A 20,879-nucleotide genomic window follows, 5' to 3' on the forward strand; every position below is an offset into this window, starting at 1 on the left:
CTCTGCTAATGGATGGGGTTGTGTTCCTGTCTTGCTAGTTGTTTGGCATAGGGTGTCCAGCACTGTAGCTTGCTGGTCATTGAGTGGAGCTGGGTCTTGGCGTTGAGATGGAGAGCTCTGGGAGATTTTCACCATCTGATATTACGTGGAGCTGGGAGGTCTCTTGTGGACCAGTGTCCTGAACTTGTCTCTCCCACCTCAGAGGCACAGCCCTGACACCTGACTGGAGCACCAAGAGCCTGTCATCCACATGGCTCAGAATAAAAGGGAGAAAAAAAGAAAGAAAGAAAAAGATAAAATAAAATAAGATAAAATAAAAAAGTTATTAACATAAAAACCAAAAAATAATTATTAAAATTTTTTTTAAGTATTTTAAAAAAAAAGAAAGAAAGAGGAGAACAACCAAACCAAAAAGCAAATCCACCAATGATAGCAAGTGCTGAATAGTTTATTAAAAAGAGAAAAGAAAAAAAAAAGGACAGAACCCTAGGACAAATGGTAAAAACAAAGCTATACAGACAAATTCACACACAGAATCATATGCATACACACTCACAAAAAGAGAAAAAGGGGAAAAAAAAATATATCGTTACTCCCAAAATCCACCTCCTCAATTTGGGGTGATTCGTTGTCTATTCAGGTATTCCACAGATGCAGGGTACATCAAATTGATTGTTGAGATTTAATCCGCTGCTCCTGAGGCTGCTGGGAGAGATTTCCCTTTGTCTTCTTTGTTCGCACAGCTCCCGGGGTTTAGCTTTGGATTTGGCCCCGCCTCTGTGTGTAGGTCGCCTGAGGGCATCTGTTCTTCGCTCAGAGAGGTCGGGGTTAAAGAAGCAGCTGCTTCGGGGGCTCTGGCTCACTCAGACCGGGGGTAGGGAGGGGTACGGATGCGGGGTGAGCCTGCGGCAGCAGAGGCCACCATGATGTTGCATCAGCCAGAGGTGTGCCGTGTGCTCTCCCAGGGAAGTTGTCCCTGGATCACGGGACCCTGGCAGTGGTGGGCTGCACAGGCTCCCGGGAGGGGTGGTGTGGATAGTGACCTGTGCTTGCACACAGGCTTCTTGGTGGCTGCAGCAGCAGCCTTAGCATCTCATGCCCGTCTCTGGGGTCCGCGATGATAGCCGCGGCTTGCCCCCGTCTCTGGAGCTCCTTTAAGCAGCGCTCACAATCCCCTCTCCTCGTGCACCAGGAAACAAAGAGGCAAGAAAAAGTCTCTTGCCTTTTCAGCAGTTCCAGACCTTTTCCCGTACTCCCTCCTGGCTAGCTGTGGCCCACTAGCCCCCTTCAGGCTGTGTTCACGCAGCTCCCTCCCACTGGTGCAGGTCCCATCCCTATTCTTTTGTGTCTGTTTTTTCTTTTTTCTTTTGCCCTACCCAGGTACGTGGGGAGTTTCTTGCCTTTTGGGAGGTCTGAGGTCTTCTGCCAGCATTCGGTAGGTGTTCTGTAGGAGTTGCTCCACATGTAGATGTATTTCTGATGTATTTGTGGGCAGGAAGGTGATCTCCATGTCTTACTCTTCTGCCATCTTGAAGCTCCTCTGTGTGCTTTTTACTGTGATTGCAAGATGCCCTCAGTGATAACCATCAGAAAACTTTGAAAATAAAAAGTTTATTACTCACAGGTCCTGGAAAGCACTTGGCATACCTCGGCCACACAGGGAGGTTGTAGGTAGAGAGGGGGGTGTGGGCCTGGGGTTCTGCTTTCATTAGGGCCAAGGGTGAGGCCTAGGGTTTTGTGGGCTTACTTTTTATTGGTGAGTTCAAAACTTAAGAGTAGAAATTTAGTGCAGGAAGAGAAAAAATAAGTGACCCTAATGATGGTCAGTTATTGAAATCAACCAAGATCTCTAAAACAAAGAATCCCCCCCACCTGCTCCCGCCAACCCCAGCCTGGCTCTTTATCTAGTTCTGTGGCTGGCAGTGTGTTTATTTGAGATAGGTATCTCTGAAGTGGATAATTCTGGAGTGGATGCCTTGCAGTCAAAGCTTAAGTCCTGCCCTTCCATTACAAAAAAGGAAAAACCAACTGTTGGGGATTACACTACAATCCACCCTTGGTGCCTAGGCATCAGAGTCAGTGGTGAAGACATTAACTGCCTGAGTAGCTGATTTACTAAAAGTCAGGGATAGGGCATGTTGTAACCTAGAAAGGATTTTAGTAGCACTCCTATAATAATTATATTGTACAAACGATAGTCCTGAAATCCAGCTGGTAGCCATTGACCCAAGCTTAAAGGGTTACACCTTGAAACGAGGTCAGTGATCTTGGGGCCCTAGGGATCCGTTCAAAGATTAGAAAATGTTATGATTAACATCTTGGGACATCTGGTGTAAGTAGGTTTCAGTCTGTGCTGAGTTGGTGGATTGCTCCATATCGCACCCAACCACTCTCTTAGAATAGGTCAGTTCAATTAAAGGATTGTGTCTCATTTGAGGAGGCAGCAATGCAGGTGCATTTATAAAGTTAGGCCTCTATGGTGCAAATATTTGATTCAGGTTATTTCATAAGAGGCATTTCTACGGAAACAAAAGAAAAACAATGGTTAGTGGTTGGAGCAGATTATAAACCTAGTCTGAGTCCTGAGGGTAGCCAGTTGAGATTTCTAGATGTAGGACTTGAAGCATCTTCAGACGGGGTGGGGACAGATGGTGGCAGTCATAGATTTTCCTGGTTTGTAGTTTGAATATCTCTGGTGGTGGTGGTGGGGGTTCTTTCCAAGTGGTCCATACAGCAAGAGGCACAAAGATTGTTCATACATGAACTGTTGTAGTGATTTCTCTGGAGTTTATATCTAGTTGTCCCACTTTAGCTTGCATGGCTTCAGGAAAAGGGCAATTTTAGTTCTCAATAATTCCAAGTCAGAAAGGTGGGAAAAAATTGGAAACAATATCTGGAGAGTTGTAGCCAGACATTAGAGGAAGTGAGAAGAATTCAGTATTCAGTCCAGTTTACAGGTAGAAAACAAACCTCAAAGGCAATTAACAGGACTAAAATCTGATATCCACAGGGTGTCCTATAGTTTCCCCTTCCCCCCACCTTTTATCAGAGATAACCCAAATAAGGCTAATTTACTTGCAAAATAAGTCTGGCCTGATTATTTAATAATTAATTAGTTTATTATTTATTAAGTGCAACAAGAATAGTGATAGACCATATAGGCTCTTTCAAGTATACTCTGCTGGACCTTCACACAAGGAATCACAGATTGGACACTTAGAAGTCTCTCTCAAGGTAGGAAGCCAAGCTATAAGCTTACCATCAGACTTTCCCTGCGGTACTGATAGATTTGGGTGAATTCCTTTCTTCTCAAGGTCTGCTGAATATCCTGAGGTTCCTACATCTGCCAGGAAGCGACCTTCCTTACTCACCTGGTAAGGCTTCTGTAAGCAAGTTGCCAGGCTGATTTTTCCAAGGAGCTTTATTGGCTCCATAAGTCAACCTTAGTTCCTTAAATCTGTCTGGTTATATCTGAGTCTATGTGCATGTCTCTCAAATATGACATTCCAGTTAAAACCTTGGTAATATAATCAATGTTTCCAATTGTGTCCTGTTACAAGGAGGACAGATTCTTAGGAACTTATGCAAATAAATATATTGCTATGAAAATGAGAATACTCACTAAGAGTTTCTAAATTCTGAAAGGATCAGGTAGGGAGAAATTTGTTTTATCTTTGTTTACAAGGGTACACTTTACCAAACTGCTGAGGTCATAGACAGCTTAGAAAAAAAGGTTTCCTTAAGTCTGGGGGAAAAAAAAACCATTCAAGAACTAACAATGTTTCAGATAAAAAGTCATAAAAATTATAATTATCCTCATCAGTTCATTCAGTTCCTTGTAATTAATTCTGATTGATCTTGATCTTTAGTTAGCAGTTTTATGAATCGTTTTTTACCTTAGAGTTCTGTAAATTCTTACCCAGTTGAGCAATATGATCTGAAAATTATCAGAATCCCATACTTTAAGTTAGAATCCTTTCCACAAGTCTTCTTGAAGATGAAGCGCTTTTCGAAGAACACTTTTGCAAAAGCATCAGAGTAAAACAGTAACTGTCTGTAAATGACAAAAAGACTTAAACACAACCATGTTGAAGATCTGATAAAGTTTATTATAATGCAAATGACAAGGAAATTAGGTTATTTCTGTGACATACAACATTTTAAGATAATAAGTAGAATTACTAGTGATAACATCATACCAGGATATAGCAGGTATCTAGGAATTTCGTGTAATTTCTGGAACACATATATTAGTAACATATATCAATACAAATATAACCTAAAGAAGGTTTAGCATTATGTCTTTGACAGTGCTTCCCATGCAATTTAACATACCAAATAAGCCTAATTAGTTTAATGTCTGTCTTTTTATAAGGAGAAAGACCACATCTTTTGAGATGTTCCAGGGCCCATCTGGAAAATCTCAAAGTTATTTTGAGGTCAAAAAGACTTCATTTAGAATTTGATTTTAGGAAGTTTGTCAAAATATCAAAAGGTGTTAAAACACTTGATTAAATAGGATTGTTGGTCACTGAGAAATAATACTTAGTTATCCATTTAACCAAAATGACAAGAACTTCACAGGCAAATACATAAAGTTACTTATTTTAATCCCAGTTTAACACCCCCCCCCCCGCCCCAAACACACAACCTTAGCTCTTTTAATAGAGAAGACTCAGGTTTTTTTTTTTTTTTAAGTAATTAAAGATTCAGTAAAGATAATGTGAAGCATAGAATATTATTTTGATAAAACACAGAATCTTTATTTCCTAGGCAGTTTACTTAAAAGGTAAAGAAAAACCTTTCACAGGTTTATCAAGAGCAGACCAATAGTCTAATAAAAATTTGTCTTTTTAGCAGATGAAAGATAATTAAGTTTTAGTTTTACATGAGTACACTATTAAAGTTTATTTAAAAAAATCCTTCTAATAAATTTATTTCATTTTTAGCTAGCTTGACTACACAGGTAAAATTCCCTCTCTTCTTCTCTCTGTCTCTCTCTTTCCCCAGCTTCTATATCCATTCATTTTGTCTACTTAAGGACAAAATTACTTTCATTTCCCTAACAAAAATACATGTCCCTACCTCATACCTTTTCTTAGTCAAAATACATCCTACTTTCCTTGATAGAATTGTTTCCCTTATTATTTCTAGTATTTTAATTACATATATTAGTTAGAATGCTTGACTCTTATAAACCTTAATTTCTACTGAAAACTAGGAAGTAAACAATTGTGAACTGTTATACCAGTATTCTGTAGGTTGGCAAATTTATGAATACATTTTATAATTTCTAGAAGCATATGCTTCTTTTTTTGTACAGTTTTTCATTGTAGCACAAGACATGTTTACTAACAGATCTAAATATCTTTTGTTTCTCTGTGATAAGAAACCAAAAGTAGATAAACCTATGTTCAGTAATTAATGTTTTAGCATTTTATATTATTCGGAAATTTTCTATATATTTAATGAATTTCCATCATTTAACTTAGCAAAACTCTAAGGTTTCAAGTTACCAATGAGATTTGGGTGACTATTTTTAAGTAGACATACCATAAAACATAATTATTTTTGAAAAGTGGATGTCTCGGCGATCAGAGCTTAAGTTATGCATTTGCATTACAAGAAGGAAAAGCCAGTGGATAACTTGGTCTGTAGTCTGATCACAGATCTGACCTTCTACTGTGGGAAAAAAAATCTTTTCCCTAACCCAGCTGATTTTTACACTTTTATTTCCTAATGTTGCAACCTCACTCATAGGTGCTGGTGCATATTTCAAGGTAAACAGTAGACTAATGGGCTAATGTATTTATTCTTTACTACTACCGTTCTCCTTTTTATTTTTGTGGTTTAAACCTGGAATAGCCAGTATTTCATAAAATGAGGACTCATAATGTCCTAATATCTTTACTTTGATATTAAATCCATTGTTTAACTTGCTGAAAATGGAAATGTTTTGTTATTTTATGTTTATTAACTCAGTTTAAAATTATTAAAATGAGAAGAATTGTTTCGTAACTCAGAATAGGAGACTGTTATCTATTCTAATAGTGTCCTTATGTGTAATGCATCACTCATCTTAGAAGTTCGGTAAATACCGACTGAATGAAAATGGTTGCAACACTATATTTGTACACCACTTTAAACTTCTTTCTGAAGTCCCTGGTACCTAGCACAGTTTGTGGCAGTAAGTGTTTGGAATCTTCATATTTGATAGGGAAGGCAGTATGGTGCATGTGGACTTAAGAGCAGATTGCTAGGGATCTGTTCTGGGCCATGCCACTCACTGTACAGCCTTGGGCAGGTTATGTAACCTCCCTGTATCTCAGGTTTTTTTCTGGGGACACGGTGATACCTACCTGGTAGGAACATTGTGAGGATAGATGTCAAAGCACAGGATGGCATCTGTCACATGACTAATTTTGGTTAATATCATTCTGTTTTATAGATTAGTGGGGAGGAAGTTATTCCAAGGATTTTAAATGAAAAACGTGTTCCAGTTTGGTTATACAATGCCTGCCATTTGTTGAGAGCTTACTATGTTCCAGCTACTGTGCTAAGGCTTCCTGGGCTGCTTGTAAAGAGCTCCAGGCCTTATTCAGCGAGCGTGATTAGTAATTTGGTAATTTGTTATTGCTTCACGGTACATTTCAACGTTTGGCTGTACTGCTCCTAACTGACTGTTGCCATTGACTAATGCTTTTGCATTGGGTGTGACTATAGGCTTGCAATAGAGTAATGATGTGGTGTGGTTACTCAAAGTTGGCACTTTCTGTGTTAGGGATACAAGAGCACAGAGAGCAAAATAACCACCAAACAGTGAAACACATTGTTCTAACAACAATATATATCGTTAGCATAATGCAGAGCAGGCAGCATTGTTTACCTGGGGTCAAGGGTAGGTTAGTGTGCATATACAGCAGTCATTCACTTTAATATTTGAGCCTCTGCTAGGCCGTAAGCTCTTTGAGAAAGTGACTCTATTTTTAAAAACAATTTGTGTATACAGTGCCTGTCAATTCTTGAGAGCTTACTATGTGCCAGCTACTGCGCTAAGTCCTTTACATATACCTTATTTTAGTCTTAGGACAGCTGAATGAATAAGATAATCCACTTTATGATAAATTGCCCTTGGTCACATTGCTTGTAAATGATGTAATCAGGATACCAGCTTCATGGACGCAAAGCCTATATTATGTTGCCTGTGCAGTGCAACAAATGATAACATAAAAGATATTAAATAAATGGTTATTGAATAATAGAATAAATTGGGGTATGAACTTGAATAAGACACAGTCCTTGTCCTCAAGGAACTTAGAGGTGAAACAGAAAAGTAAAGCAGTGATGAGGGTGCAGGGACAGAAGAGTTATGGTAGCCACGTGGACCTTGTGCCGAGGGAGTCCACAGTCCAATCTGTGTCAGCGGTCCCCGACCCTTTTGGCACCAGGGACCGGTTTCGTGGAAGACAATTTTTCCATGGACCCGGGGAGGGGGGATGGTTTCGGGATGATTCAAGTGCATTACATTTATTGTGCATTTTATTTCTATTATTATTACATTGTAATATATAATGAAATAATTATACAACTCACCATAATGCTGACAGGAGGTGGAGCTCAGGTGGTAATGCGAGCGATGGGGAGCGTCTGTAAATATAGATGAAGCTTTGCTCGCTCGCCCACCACTCACCTCCTGCTGTGCAGCCCCGTTCCTAATAGGCCACCGACTGTACCGGTCTGTGGCCCGGGAGTTGGGGACCCCTGACTTAGGTCAAACTTATGGGGAGGAGCAGAAGGTATTCTTCCTTGAAGAGGTGGCGTTTGACCTGAAAGCTGAAGGATGAATTGGATTTGGCCAAATGAGGGTGTAGAATGCACTCCAGACAGAAGAAAGAGAAAAATTAGTTTGTTAGACCTAGATAGATGGTGTGAGGGTGATAAGGGGTAAAGTGTCAGAGTTAGAATCCAGATAATTAAGGGATTTGGGTATAAAACTGAACAATCTGAACTTTATCCTGAAAGCTCTTGGGGGAGGGAAGTCTTGGCAGGTTTAAACAGAGTAGTTTCATGGTTAGGTTTTTGTTTAGGGAAGATTAATCTGGCAAGTAGTATGGAGGATAAAATATGGGGAGGCAGATGGGAGACCCTGAAACCATTTAGGCTGTTCTAATAATTGAGGAGAGCCTAGATGAAAGTAGTGGAGTTGAAGATGAGGGGATGGATTTGAGAGATATTAAGGAGGTCTTGGTGACTGAAGATAGATGGAAAGTTTGATGAAAAGGTGACCCTAAATTTATGGCTCAGACAGGTGTTGTTCTTTACTAAGATAGCAAATACATGAGAAGGAAACAGATTTAGGAAAAAGTGCTATGTTTGGTTGGGGATGTGTTGAGCTTGAGGTGGCTAGAGAGTAGCTCCATGGGCCTGTGTGTCAGTGGCAGGGGCTGGGAAGGTCCTGGGTCTGAGACACCACCAGAATGTCAGCGGTAGCATATATGAGACTCAAATAGAACATCAAGCCCCATGGAAGTCAAGTCTTGCCCTTGGCATGCACCTGGCACGGTGCTGGTTGTTTCATGTTAAAACCTATCTCTTTATTGCCCTAGCTCCTGTTGCTCCCCAAAGTATACATAATTGCTGGGTTACTGATTTTGTGGTTTCTTTGTTCAAGCAGTCATCAGCCATGGTTTAGGTGTGATCAAGTGTTATTTCCTGCATCTTCCACCTCTCTCTTTCCATTCTGATGGAAAGTCTTGTGTGAGGTTTCCTTAGTACAGCCTGGCCTGGGGAATCACTGTGTGGTCATTCTTAATAGCAAGAGGTAACACCTATAAATCTCTAATAAGAATGAGGAGAGTGGAGGTTCCTTTAAGCAGTGCTGCTTGTAATATTTTCTTGCAAGGTGTTGAGGGGAAAAATTACCTGAGATTCATCTTTCCCATTCTGGCCCCCAGATATTGTAGTTGACAAACAGCCTTAAGACAGAGAAACTGTTTCATTTCTTCTAAAAACCACTCTGTGAGTCAAGGTCCTCAAGATAAATTTATAATAATGAGATTCATCAATAGACTTAGCAAGCTTACCTCCCAGCCAACCCTCATCTCAGTAGAAGAGAAATCTGGTTGTTGCTTGGAACCTGTGTCTTAGCTATGGGACAGACAACAGCCGTATTTGCCCAATGATGGGCAAAACCAAGACAGGCAAACAGATAACCTGGGAAATGACTTTGCACAGCTCAGCGCTGCCCAAGAGCTGGCTAAATATGGGCATGCTAGATGGCATGCATAAGCGCTCTGAAAAGGTGTTCATTATTCGATTTGTTTTATTCATACTTTTGAAAACTTCTTTTATTTTTTAGGCAACCTCCCGACTTCTAGTAAATTACCCAGAGCCCTATCGTTCTCAAATACTGGATTATCTCTTTAAGGTAATGAGAAAATAATTATGTAATGGTATCTGTGATATCTTAGAAACTGTGGTGAATTTCACCAATAGTCTTTAGTACCGTCACAATTCTAGTTTTTAAAAAACTAGGCAAATTAATTTTGGAATAAGTTGCTGTTTATTTGAAGTTTTGCTTTGGTTTTCTCATCTGCAAAACCAAAGGCAGTGATTAGTAATTGTCTTAAAGTGTTTTGTCCTTCATACAATGAATCACAGTGTTAATATTGTTACTTCTTTCCACAGCCAAACTTCGGTGCCTCTTTGCATATTCTAAAAGTTGAAATAGGTGGTGATGGACAGACAACAGGTAGGAGTATTTGTGGAATGGCATTGTTTTCCCCCAATATTTAAACCTATACTTAAACTTATGGACTATGGTTTCAGAATATAAAGAATGCCAACATTTTTGATGTTGATTACTGCTTAGATTGTTCTTTATTGTTCCTTCTTCATTCTAATTATTTTAAAAATATTATATCAAAATATGCATTTTTTCCATACAAAGCAGCTTGTGGACTTTAGATTGCTTATTTAGTTGAAGTACTAAGTAGTAAACAAATCTACAGTTTTTTATAAACTAATATTTACTAGACAGAGCATAGGGAGAGTTTGGAATTTTACTGAGAAGTTAAAAAAAGAAAGATTTTAATGTATAAAATATGTAAGATGTTATTAGCTTTAAATAAAATATGTGGCAAAAATATAAGTAATTTCAGAGATATTTCAGAGATACAGCTTTTTTGTCTTTTAAAAATAAAATCATTTTTAACCACTAAATTTTCAATCTTCATTGTCATAATTTTGGCTTTGTGTAGTACATGTAGTCAATTAAAAAATTTATAGGTCTCTGGTTTTCAGGAAGAAGAAAATTCTCTCAGTGATTATATATAACTTATTTTTTATCAGTTAGATTCCATTATAGTGAACCTTAGAGTATTGTCTATATACCCGTGTACCTGTTAGTGACTTGGAAGTGACTTTTGTTAAATAGATATATCTGTGTAGTGGAATTGGTATTTAATTCATGCTGAAAGAAACAATGCAAATGAAAAACAAAAGAAAATCCCATAACAAAACTATCCCCAACCTATTATAAGAAGACATGCATTTTATTGTCAAACCCTATTTTGCAGAATTGATAATGACTGGCCATCTTCATTTGCTGAAGCTAAATTAGAGGTAGAGATACAGAAGCAGGTAGTTCTTGTGAATTCTGATGTTTACCTTTAAGAAGAAAAGAGCTAGGGCCCCTCTCCTTCTGAGGCCCTTCTTAACAAGGGCAGATGTTTGTGAAATGTGGTAACATGTGAGGACTGATGTCACTTACCTACCTTGACACCTTGTAGAGGTTAGTATAGAATTTTCTTACAGTGGGAAAGTGTACTTGTTCCTTTTTTTCTCAAAATTCCGTTGTCTTGATTTAACAAGGCATGTTACAGGCTCAAGGCATGGGGTATGGAAATTGGGGCTTTGGAGCCCAGGATTCACATCTAGGATTGAGAAGCTGGAAGCTGAGGTGATCTGAACTTAAAGTTGGGCATATGGATTTGAAAACCCCAGAGAGACCAAATCCCAGCAGAATATAGTCCTAGGAATTTTCAATTATATGAGTTGATAACACTTCTCTTAACACTGCTTACAATAGAAAGTTATGGTTTTATTATTTAAGACCTTTATGATGATTATGGTAATGAAAAAATGAAATAATATGCTTTGATCATCCATCCTTAAGTTATATAAGATTATTCTTATGTGCCCTACATCAGGATTGGATCTGGGATACTACTTCTCTGAAATGTGTGTATGTGTGTAGGGGACAGTGGCCTACAAAGCACCATTAACAGATAGTTTCCTTTCTGTTTTGCTCTCTCCCATTCAGATGGCACCGAGCCCTCCCACATGCACTATGAATTAGATGAGAATTATTTCCGAGGATATGAGTGGTGGTTAATGAAGGAAGCTAAGAAACGGAACCCTAATATCACACTCATGGGTAAGAAGTGAAGTTTGATGTACTTTTGTAGTCTGTTTTCCTTTAATTTTTAAATTCTGAATCATGTATGTGGAGTATCTATTAATACTGTAGTATTAATAATGTTGTTAATACTACCAGTATGCTACCAGCAGCAAAGCATGTGCCAGGCATGATTCTTTCTTTGCTCATATGTATTGTGTCTGATATTTATCATACCTCCGGAGTAAGACATTACTCTTCTCATTTTACAGAAGCAGTGGAGGCTTAGAGAGCTTATACCACTGACTTAAGGTCAGAAAATTAGTAAATGTCAGAATCAGGTTTAGAACCTTATTCTGTTGTTTTTGATTTTTTGTCTTTTTCTTTTTTTTGTGGTGCTATACTAATTTCCTGAACAAAATTTCTCATCAAAATTTGTAAAAGGGCAATACTATTTATACAATTGTATACTGTATGCCGCAGTACATCCCAACTATTTGCAAAAATTGTGTGCTACCTGCGGTAGTAGACCCCATTTCTAGATGAGGTACATACAAAAGTGTTTTTTGGTTTGTAGGTTTGTTTGTTTTGAACCTCAAGGATGTGGTGGTCACTGTTCTAGGCTTTGGGGGTGCCTAGAACAATCCAGCCCCCCAATTCCTGTCCTCGTGGAGCTTCGATTCCGGTGGCAGGATGGTTTCTTAAATGGGACTGTACTCCTTGCACTGTTCTCCTGTAGCAGTGCACAGACCTATAGAAGATTTCACACATACACAGTGGTGACTTACTTTTATCATTTGAAATGAATTTGATTTTTTTAAACAGGCTTACACATTCAGGCTAAATTACACGAGTTAATGAGATCCATTTTATAGGACTTAATTTCAAGTTATTTTAAAAATCATTTTCAACCATCCAGTTAAAGGACAAGCATAAGTTTTTCTAAGTTAAAAAAAATGAGGAGGTCAGTGTGTTCTTTCTAAATGGACTTTTGTAAGAGATTCCAGAAATGTTTTGAGCAGTAAAAAAGCATCATTGACTTCAGCACATACTTGCCCACTGTGCTGTTTTCAAGGTCAGTTCTCATTTAAATGCAGAAAATCTGGCATGCTGAGCCGTGTCCTAACAAAGACTTCACATGGTGGCCCTTCAGAATGTATTTGGCATTTCATTGTTTTAAAACATTCCATTATTTTAATGTCACATTTATTATGTAGATACACTTAGGCATTCTTCTAGAGTTTAGAAAAATAAGCGTTTTGTCACTTTGATTTTAATTTTTTTCAGTGGTGAACTAGATTGGTAATATATATTAACAGTTAAGGAACTTAATGTTGACCTTATTTTAATATTAATATATTAGTAAGAGAATTAGGATTTAGAATCGTAATTAGTGCTTCTCTACTCTTCTCATTTTTTTTTTTTGATTAATAATAACTGGGGTATTGGAAGAATGTGGATTATTTGTTCTGTATCGTGTAACAAAGGTATATTTCCCTATTGAGTCAATGGCATTTGTATTGACATAGGACAAACTAGTTTTGTTAAATCTCATTACCTGACTAATTAGTCTTTAAATAGCTTCAAGTTGTAAGAAGATGTACTAGTGAATAAGGAATTTGTATTGTACTTACCTCACAGAAATAGTTAAGCATAAGCCTTTCAAAACTCTTTGATTTGACCTTAGAGAACAAAAATTGAACATTGCATATCTTTTTAGCAGGAGGTGGGGAAGTTAAGTTAAATTGTAGGTTACATTTCTTTATATTGGTGAGTATCATTGAGAGAGGTGTTTGTTTTTGTTTGTTTTTATTTCTTTTTCTTGAAAGAGCATTTGGAATTATGGAACCTGACTCTCGGGATCAGTAAGGAATTACTGTGTTCATAAACTGGAAGGGATTTTGAGAATTTGTGCATGGCGTGTAATCTTTCCTTTAGTCAGATCTTTATTGGCTTTTTGGTTAGCCTGTGTTCGTTCTTTTTGATTTATTTTGCTTTGTTTTTAATAGTGCCAGCACTGTTATACCTACTCCAACTTTGCCTCTTCCTCTCTGCAGGGCTGCCGTGGTCGTTCCCTGGATGGCTGGGGAAGGGTTTCAACTGGCCTTATGTAAATCTTCAGCTGACTGCCTACTATGTCGTGACCTGGATTGTGGGCGCCAAGCATTATCATGATCTGGACATTGATTATATCGGAGTTAGTAATATATTTTTTAGAACATGATTAACCTTTGGACATTTATTCACAATTTTTTAAAGTAATTTGTGGCACTTTGTTGACTACTTTGTGTCATGAGACTAATTTGTTCTATTGGTGTCTATTAACAAATTAACTACATGTCACCAGTTATTCTTTCTCTCTGCCCATCCAAATTCTTCCCACTTTCGAAAACTGTACTTAGTATATGCCTCCCGGAACTAGTTCTTTGTTTTTGTTATTGGTACTACCCCAGCTCAAATTCTCCTTCTTCCAAGCTTTCCCTAGTTTCTCTAGTTCTTACAACAATATTGTGTTTACTATATAGTTTAATGAATGATTAATCTCATTTTGCTCCATGAGTCTATCGTGGTCCTAAACCAGAGGGTGGCCGACTTCTTCTTAAAGGGTCAGAGAGTAAATATTTTAGGCTTTGTGGATCAAAAGGCAATATTAAGGATATTATGTAGGTAATTATATAACCATTTAAAATGTAACCACTTAAAACTGTTAAAATCCATTTTTAGCTTTCAGGCTGCAAAAAGTACAAATGGTGGGCCAGATTTGGCAAGTTGGCAGAAATCTGCCTACCCTTTTCCTAACCTGTTATTTAACACCTTTTAATGATTTAAAAATGTAAGACATGATATCTTGTGTTACTAGCTGGTCTGTTGGCAGGCTGGAGGGATACGTCACCCTGCACTGTACCCCATAGAGCCTCACACACACTCAAAGTGGGTCTCTGTACACTTTTGCTTGTTAATATGCTGTCTGTCAAAACTGATTTTAAAAATTTTCGTGCAATTAGCAAGCAGTTATTGAGCTTCTACTGTGTTGCAGGCATTGTGACTATTATGTTTTTGGGATACCAAGATTAATAAGCTCTTGAGGAGGTCAGTGAGAGAGGCAGACACTGGAACAGATAAACTACAGTATCACAGGACATGTTATAGGACATGAGGATGAGCCAAGGGCTCTAGGAAGCCAGAAGCAAGAATATACTTGTTTTTGTTATCCTTCCCCAGATTACAACAAAATTGTTTGAGAACTTTCTTAAATGTCAGGGTATGTTTAACCCATAGTGAAACTAAATGTAGGTTTGGGTCAAGCAGCATTCTATTATGGTGAAGTCACACTTAGAAAATGTTTCTGGTAAATAATGGGTTATTCACATCTCTTTTAGACTCTTGATAATCACAAGCTATGGTGAGGAAGCTTCTTTGATAAGAACACTTTCCAGTATCAGTGGAGGCTGAAAAGAGTACCTGGAGGCTAGGCCCATCTCTCAGCGGCAAACTGAAAGTCGTGGAAGTTCTCTTTCAACTCTAAAACCTCCTGCTACATGATTCTAAGCCTGAGAGATTTCTGCATGTTCCTTTTATCTGTCTTCATTAAGAGTTTGCTTTTGTTATGTAGCACATCGTTGTGATTCTCTGTGTGCGCTAAAAAAATTACTCCTGTACATTGTCCTTATTAATACTTGGCTTTTGGGTGTGTGTGTAGGGATCTTATAAGAATTATTGTAACAATCCCGTGTCTGTTAGGTCTCCAGTGCCTGCTATAGTCCTTGGCTTACATTGCCTTGTCATCTTTGTTGAATGATTGAATGGATATTCCATTTTTAGAAATCTCTGGAATTAGGTGACTTTTTGAAAAATACCCACCAAATATTTTAAGGTTTTAAAAAATAATATTTTAATTAAAAATTATGTTGTCTTATAAATATCTATCAATTTAATAACCGGACATTCCCTTAAGTAAGAAAAATGGATTTTCAGATGATAAGAAAGATGATGAGAGATAATATTAATGGGGAAAGGTTAATATTAATGATAATATTTGCTTTCTGACACAAAAACTTTCAATTCTGACATTTTGACTTTCTGTTTTGCAGATTTGGAATGAGAGGGCATTTGACATCAATTATATCAAGGTCTGTACAACTTTAAAATCTTTTTATCTTTAAGTTATTAGTGAAAAATTCCTTTATGGTTCCATGGAAATTAGTAGTAGGAACACCGTATTTTTTATAGCACAGTTATTTGTTTTGCTAGTTATAACATAAAATTCAAGCAAAATACTAATAATATTTATATTCCTGATTAAAGCATATGTAATTCCCTCTACGCCCCAAATTGCCTTTGTCTGTAGAGTTGTGTTGAGTTTTCCTACTTAAATATTCATTATTTGTGGAATTATGATAATCGTTATAAAAAAAATTGTATCATTTTAGATTTTTAGGACTTCAAGAAATGTAGATTTTTCTTTCACTGTCATATATCAAAATTTATAGTTTATAATCTCATTCCTGTTTTCTTTGGAATGCCTATTATATTGGAGTGCGTTGGATGTTTCTATTTGTGATTAGCAAATAGATAGCAACTAACATTTGCAAGGTGTGTTACTTTTTGAGCCACTTTCCCTAAATATTTATCTCTATTTAATTCTTACTACCTCCTTTATGAGGTAACTACTATTATTTCTATTTTTCAGAAAAGGAAAAATCTGAGAATAATAACCCCTTCTGTCATTGGCAAACAAATGGCAGTTTAACTTTTCAGGTGGAGATATTCTTAGTTTACTTTATGGTTATATTTGTCTTGTTTTATGTGTCTTTTCTCCAAGAAATATAATTTTGTGGTTATATTTTCTTTCAGTTTAAAAAATTTTTTTCTTTAAATTGAGTGTCTTATGTTTTTAAGCAGGTAATATCCACTAAATTTCATTCATTTATTTATTCATTCAGTCTGCCAGGAAGCATTTACTCAACACCTAGTTTGTCAGGCATTGTGTACATGCTTGGAATACAAGGATAAAAAGTACTGTTTCTGCCCCAAAAGAGTTAACATCTGGGGACTGTAGAGTCCCATATGAACAACTAAGATATCAGCTATAATTTCTTTGGCACAGTAATGCACAGGGTTGTCAGAAGGTACAGAGAGGAGGTAACACCTCTGCATGAGTGGATTTGGGAAGTCTGTTGGAAGACTAGTTGGAATCTTCAAGGTGGGATGGATAGGAACTCCCCAAGTTGCTGAGGCAGGGCCATGCCTTTGAGAAGAAGTGAAGACTGGGAGGTAAAGGGATTTGGGGGAAGAGCAAGTGGAGAAAGATGGATTAGACAAGTGGGGGCACTGAGCCATCGGTAGGCCATTATGTTCACTGCAGTAACGGCACAATTTAATCACTAGTTGTGGGGAGGAGAAGGCATAGATTTAGAGGACTGAATGCAGCCAGAGCCAGGTAACTCAAAGTTAACTCCATGCTGTAGGCATTACCAGTGAAGTGGTGAGAGTGTGGTGGTGTGGAGGTGGGACAGTGGAACTAGTGTAAGATTGAAGCACGAGAGTTGTTCATGGAAAGTTATGACTGCTGTGAGTACAGGTCTGATGAGAGCAGCAGGAGGACAGAGCAGAAGCCAAGTTAGTGGCTGTGTCCTGTGTAACCCTATCGTCAGGTGGACCGTGTTGCTGCAGTCATGGACTTTCCTCTTCCCAAATTTGACATTTCGTAGTTTTTTTTTTTCTCCTTGGGATTATACATGTCTCTTTAATTGTGTTCATTTCATTTGATGGAAACCTGAGAAGCATTAGAATTTAGTTTCCTTTTGGAAAGTTTCCTAATGGTCTGCAACTAAGGTGGTTATTTTATTTTATTTATTTATTTTTTTACTATTAAGAGTCTGTTGCTGATTCCATTGCATTCTAATTCAGCTTACCTGATTTGAAAGACTGTAATTCCTGTTCTAAGACTCATCATCAGTGTTTCAAACAGTTCAGACTTCATTTCCTTTTCCCTGAAACTTTAGTTTACCTGCAGTAACATGTCTCAGGAAATAACTTTTAGTTTGCATTTGCCATTTTTGTAGCAAGATTTTATTGGAATCTGTGTCCTGTTTGTTAAAATGCCTATTGAAAGGGTTCAATAATGGCAGATGAATGTAGGTGTTCAGGTTCGATAAGCTTAATGAATATATATTCCGTATAGTATAATAAGATGGCCCCTGGAAATAATGAGGATTTGTTTTTAAGAGTAGAAATAAATACAGTACAAACAAGCAATGTATGTAAAGGTGGCAAGGCTATTATTTCTTTTATTTTTGCTATTTACATTCTATTTATGATTTACTCTGGTTCTCAGTGATGTTTTTAAATTGTGTCTGGAAAATCCTGTCTAGGATCTGAGGGTGGTGGATGGAAATGGATGTGTGAGTCTCTGGACCCTCATTCTGTCCAATCAGAACAGCTTCCTTTTCATTTATCTTATAGGTAGGGTTTCTAGCTAGGCTTTTTAGGGGGCAGAAAGGGATGGGTTCCACAGCAAAAACATTTGGAATACATTAGATAAAACTTTGCTCAAAGAATGCTGCTATTCATACTGATTTTGGCAATCTATTATAAAACACAGCTTATAGACTTGTATATTTTGGAGTATTATTTGAATATATGCTTACTTAAAAGTAAACAATCTTAGAGGTGATGGTCTAGGAATAGCACTAGAAAAACTAGATATAATATTGCGATAAATGCAAATGTGACTAATTTGTTCTCCTTCTTCTCTGTAAGAATAAGAAAGAATTTCAGGGTGATGAAACTCAAGATTGGTCTCCTAATAGAGAGCTTGGGAGTCTCAATCCTACTGAATCTTGAGAGTTGGTCTTTATTTACTATTAAGGATCTGTTCAGATTTCTTCCAGAGTGGAATCGATTCATTATTTGCCTCCTAAAAGAGCACGTTAATTGGAAATTTCTTTAGTTCAGAAAAGTTAGAAAGTGAAAAGAGAGCTTGTGAAATTCTTTGTTCTTTCTTATCTTAATTAATTCAACCAGTGTTTATTGAGCACCTGCTACTATGAACCTGACAGTTCAGAGTGCTTGGGAGTATAGCAGTGGGTTTATTCACATCCATTCATCAAGAACTACTTCTGTTTTGAAACTAACATGGTATTGTGAAGCAATTATACTCCAATAAAGATCTATTAAAAAAAAAAAACAAACTACTTCTGTTTTGAAATCTGGACCTCCTTCTCCTAGGTGAAATAATGTCTTCTTTTCTCCTGTTTTATATATTGGCAATCCATACATTTCAGTATATACTGCTCTCTGATTTTCTAGGACATTCTGTTAGTTTTAGTGTCCTGGTGAGTGTTTGCCACCTAACAGTGAGGACCCCATCTTTTGCTTTTTTTAGAGTCCTCATGGGGCCCAGGTACAGAACTGAATACCAGAGTAGGTACTCTGTGCTTTGTTCATTTATTTCCTGTTACAGTTTAGCTTGTTACTTTTAATCTGGTGGGTGGATAGTCCTACAGGCAGATTTTATTGCCTGTCCTGTGTATACCTATTAAAGACTTGAGGGTAACAGCAGAATATTTCTTATTTCTACTTCTGGTATGGTACAAAATACTAAGAACTGTAGTATTTTCAGTAATGGCAGAATATTTAAAGACATTGGAAAATACTCAAAATAAACTAAGTTAAAGCATTTTATTTACCAAATGGTATATTTAATTTGATCCCAATTTATTGTGTCTGCATAAGAGAATTCATGAAAGAATGCATACCAGGGTAATAGTGGTTTTTTTATGGGTAGTAATGCTCTGATTTTTTAAAAAAAATTACACCCTTGCACCCAAATTTTCTATGGCTAAACATAATTTTAAATTCAGAGGGAAAAATCCCTCTAAAACATTTTTACCTCTTCAGTTTTTTTTTTTTTCTCCTTACATTCCCATGAAATAGATTATCTTAGTGATAATACTTTTTCCCCCCCAACATGAGGCACATTTCTATTGAGAAATAATATTGACACTATCATCCAGGATGCTGAGTTTGAAGACATTTTAGCTTTCTTCGTTGTAATTCAGCCGCTGAAAACTCATTTTTAACCTTTCCTGTGTTCTGCTTATCTCTCTGAAAGGTGTTAAGAAGAATGCTAAACTATCAAGGTCTCCAGCAAGTGAAAATCATAGCAAGTGATAATCTCTGGGAGCCCATTTCTGCTTCTATGCTGCTTGACTCTGAGCTCTTGAAGGTGATTGATGTTATAGGGTAAGGAATGTTTTACTTTGAAAACTAACAGTTTCTGATTGCTTGCTGTGGATATTGACTGTGCCTTTGTTTTTGCCTGCTTCTCCCTATTTGATTATATTTTCAGAAGGTAGCTTTCTTGTATTTATTTAACCAAAGCATGTATGAATGATATTTCATTCCTTTTTGCTTTGAAGTGTTTATACTTCGGGAATCTTTCTATGACAATGGAATAATGTACTGGTAACTTAAAATATTGTTTTAATGTTTGGAGTAATAAAACATGGCTTTGTTTAGATTAAGGGGCAGAGTAGTGTTTACATTTTAGAAATTATAAAGACAGTGTTGTGAAATTAGTTCCTAACCCTCAGACTTCCTGTGCTTGGGTGTTCATGAACACTTAGGTAAATGGTATGGTATTATCACTGACCGTGACTTTTGTCACATATCCTTAGCAGTATGGCTTTGACCCTGCTCCTTAGTCCAGTTCTGCCTTTCAGCCTTTGGGGCCTCGACCTCACTGGGTTCCAGCAGTATTTTTTTTTTTAAGTGTATTTGAATTTTGTCTATCATGATAATGTATATAAACATTTGAAAAATAGAATACATATATATGTGGAGTTTGTTCTTTATTCAGTGTGAAGGCTGTACTTGAACTATGTGTGCTTTTTTTTTTTAACGAAGAATTTTCAGTGTGCACAAAAGTAGACAGAATAATATGGTGGATATTCATGTTCCCATCATTCAACCTCCATAACTATGAACCCATGAACAATTCTCCATTCACATGCCTATCCATTCCTCTTTTCTTCCTCCTCACATTATTTTGAAGCAAATCCCAAACATTATATTATTTCTTCCATAAAAATTTTACCATTTATCTCTCAAGATAAAAACTCTTTCGTTTCACCATAAATAATACCATTATCACATCTAAATATGTGATAGTTTCTTGATATTATCAAATATCTGTTATTATTATTTTATAGTTTTATTTGATTGAATCTGGATCCAATTTAGAGTCATACATTATGATTAGTTGATATCTAAGTCTCTTCTAATTTTTTGGTTCTTGCTCCATCTCTTTTTTTTTCCTTTTATTTGTTGAAGAAACTGGATTGTTTGTCCTGTAAAGCTTCTCACAGTCTGGATTTTACTGATTTCATCTTTGTAGTTAAGTTTAAAATGCTCATCTATCCTGTTTCTTGTTAGAAATTGGTAGAGGCGTGATTAGATTAGACTTAGGCTTATTTAT

General features: G+C 37.0%; 1 protein-coding gene across 9 annotated transcripts in view; it reads left to right on the top strand.

The window, feature by feature from the left end:
- GALC (galactosylceramidase) overlaps window positions 1-20,879 on the top strand; it is a 183,908-nt gene that overhangs the window by 9,333 nt on the left and 153,696 nt on the right. For 8 of the 9 annotated variants that reach the window (XM_082451297.1, XM_082451292.1, XM_082451295.1 and 5 more), the window contains exons 2-7: window positions 9,359-9,427; window positions 9,688-9,751; window positions 11,324-11,437; window positions 13,456-13,595; window positions 15,490-15,528; window positions 19,515-19,645. In XM_082451297.1, the coding sequence (XP_082307423.1) occupies window positions 9,359-9,427; window positions 9,688-9,751; window positions 11,324-11,437; window positions 13,456-13,595; window positions 15,490-15,528; window positions 19,515-19,645 (557 nt within the window). The remainder of the gene's footprint in view (window positions 1-9,358; window positions 9,428-9,687; window positions 9,752-11,323; window positions 11,438-13,455; window positions 13,596-15,489; window positions 15,529-19,514; window positions 19,646-20,879) is intronic. The other variant, XM_082451299.1, reaches the window with a different exon arrangement.

This window comes from Balaenoptera physalus (assembly GCF_965194825.1).
Source record: "Balaenoptera physalus genome assembly, chromosome: 2".
Lineage (NCBI taxonomy): Eukaryota > Metazoa > Chordata > Mammalia > Artiodactyla > Balaenopteridae > Balaenoptera > Balaenoptera physalus.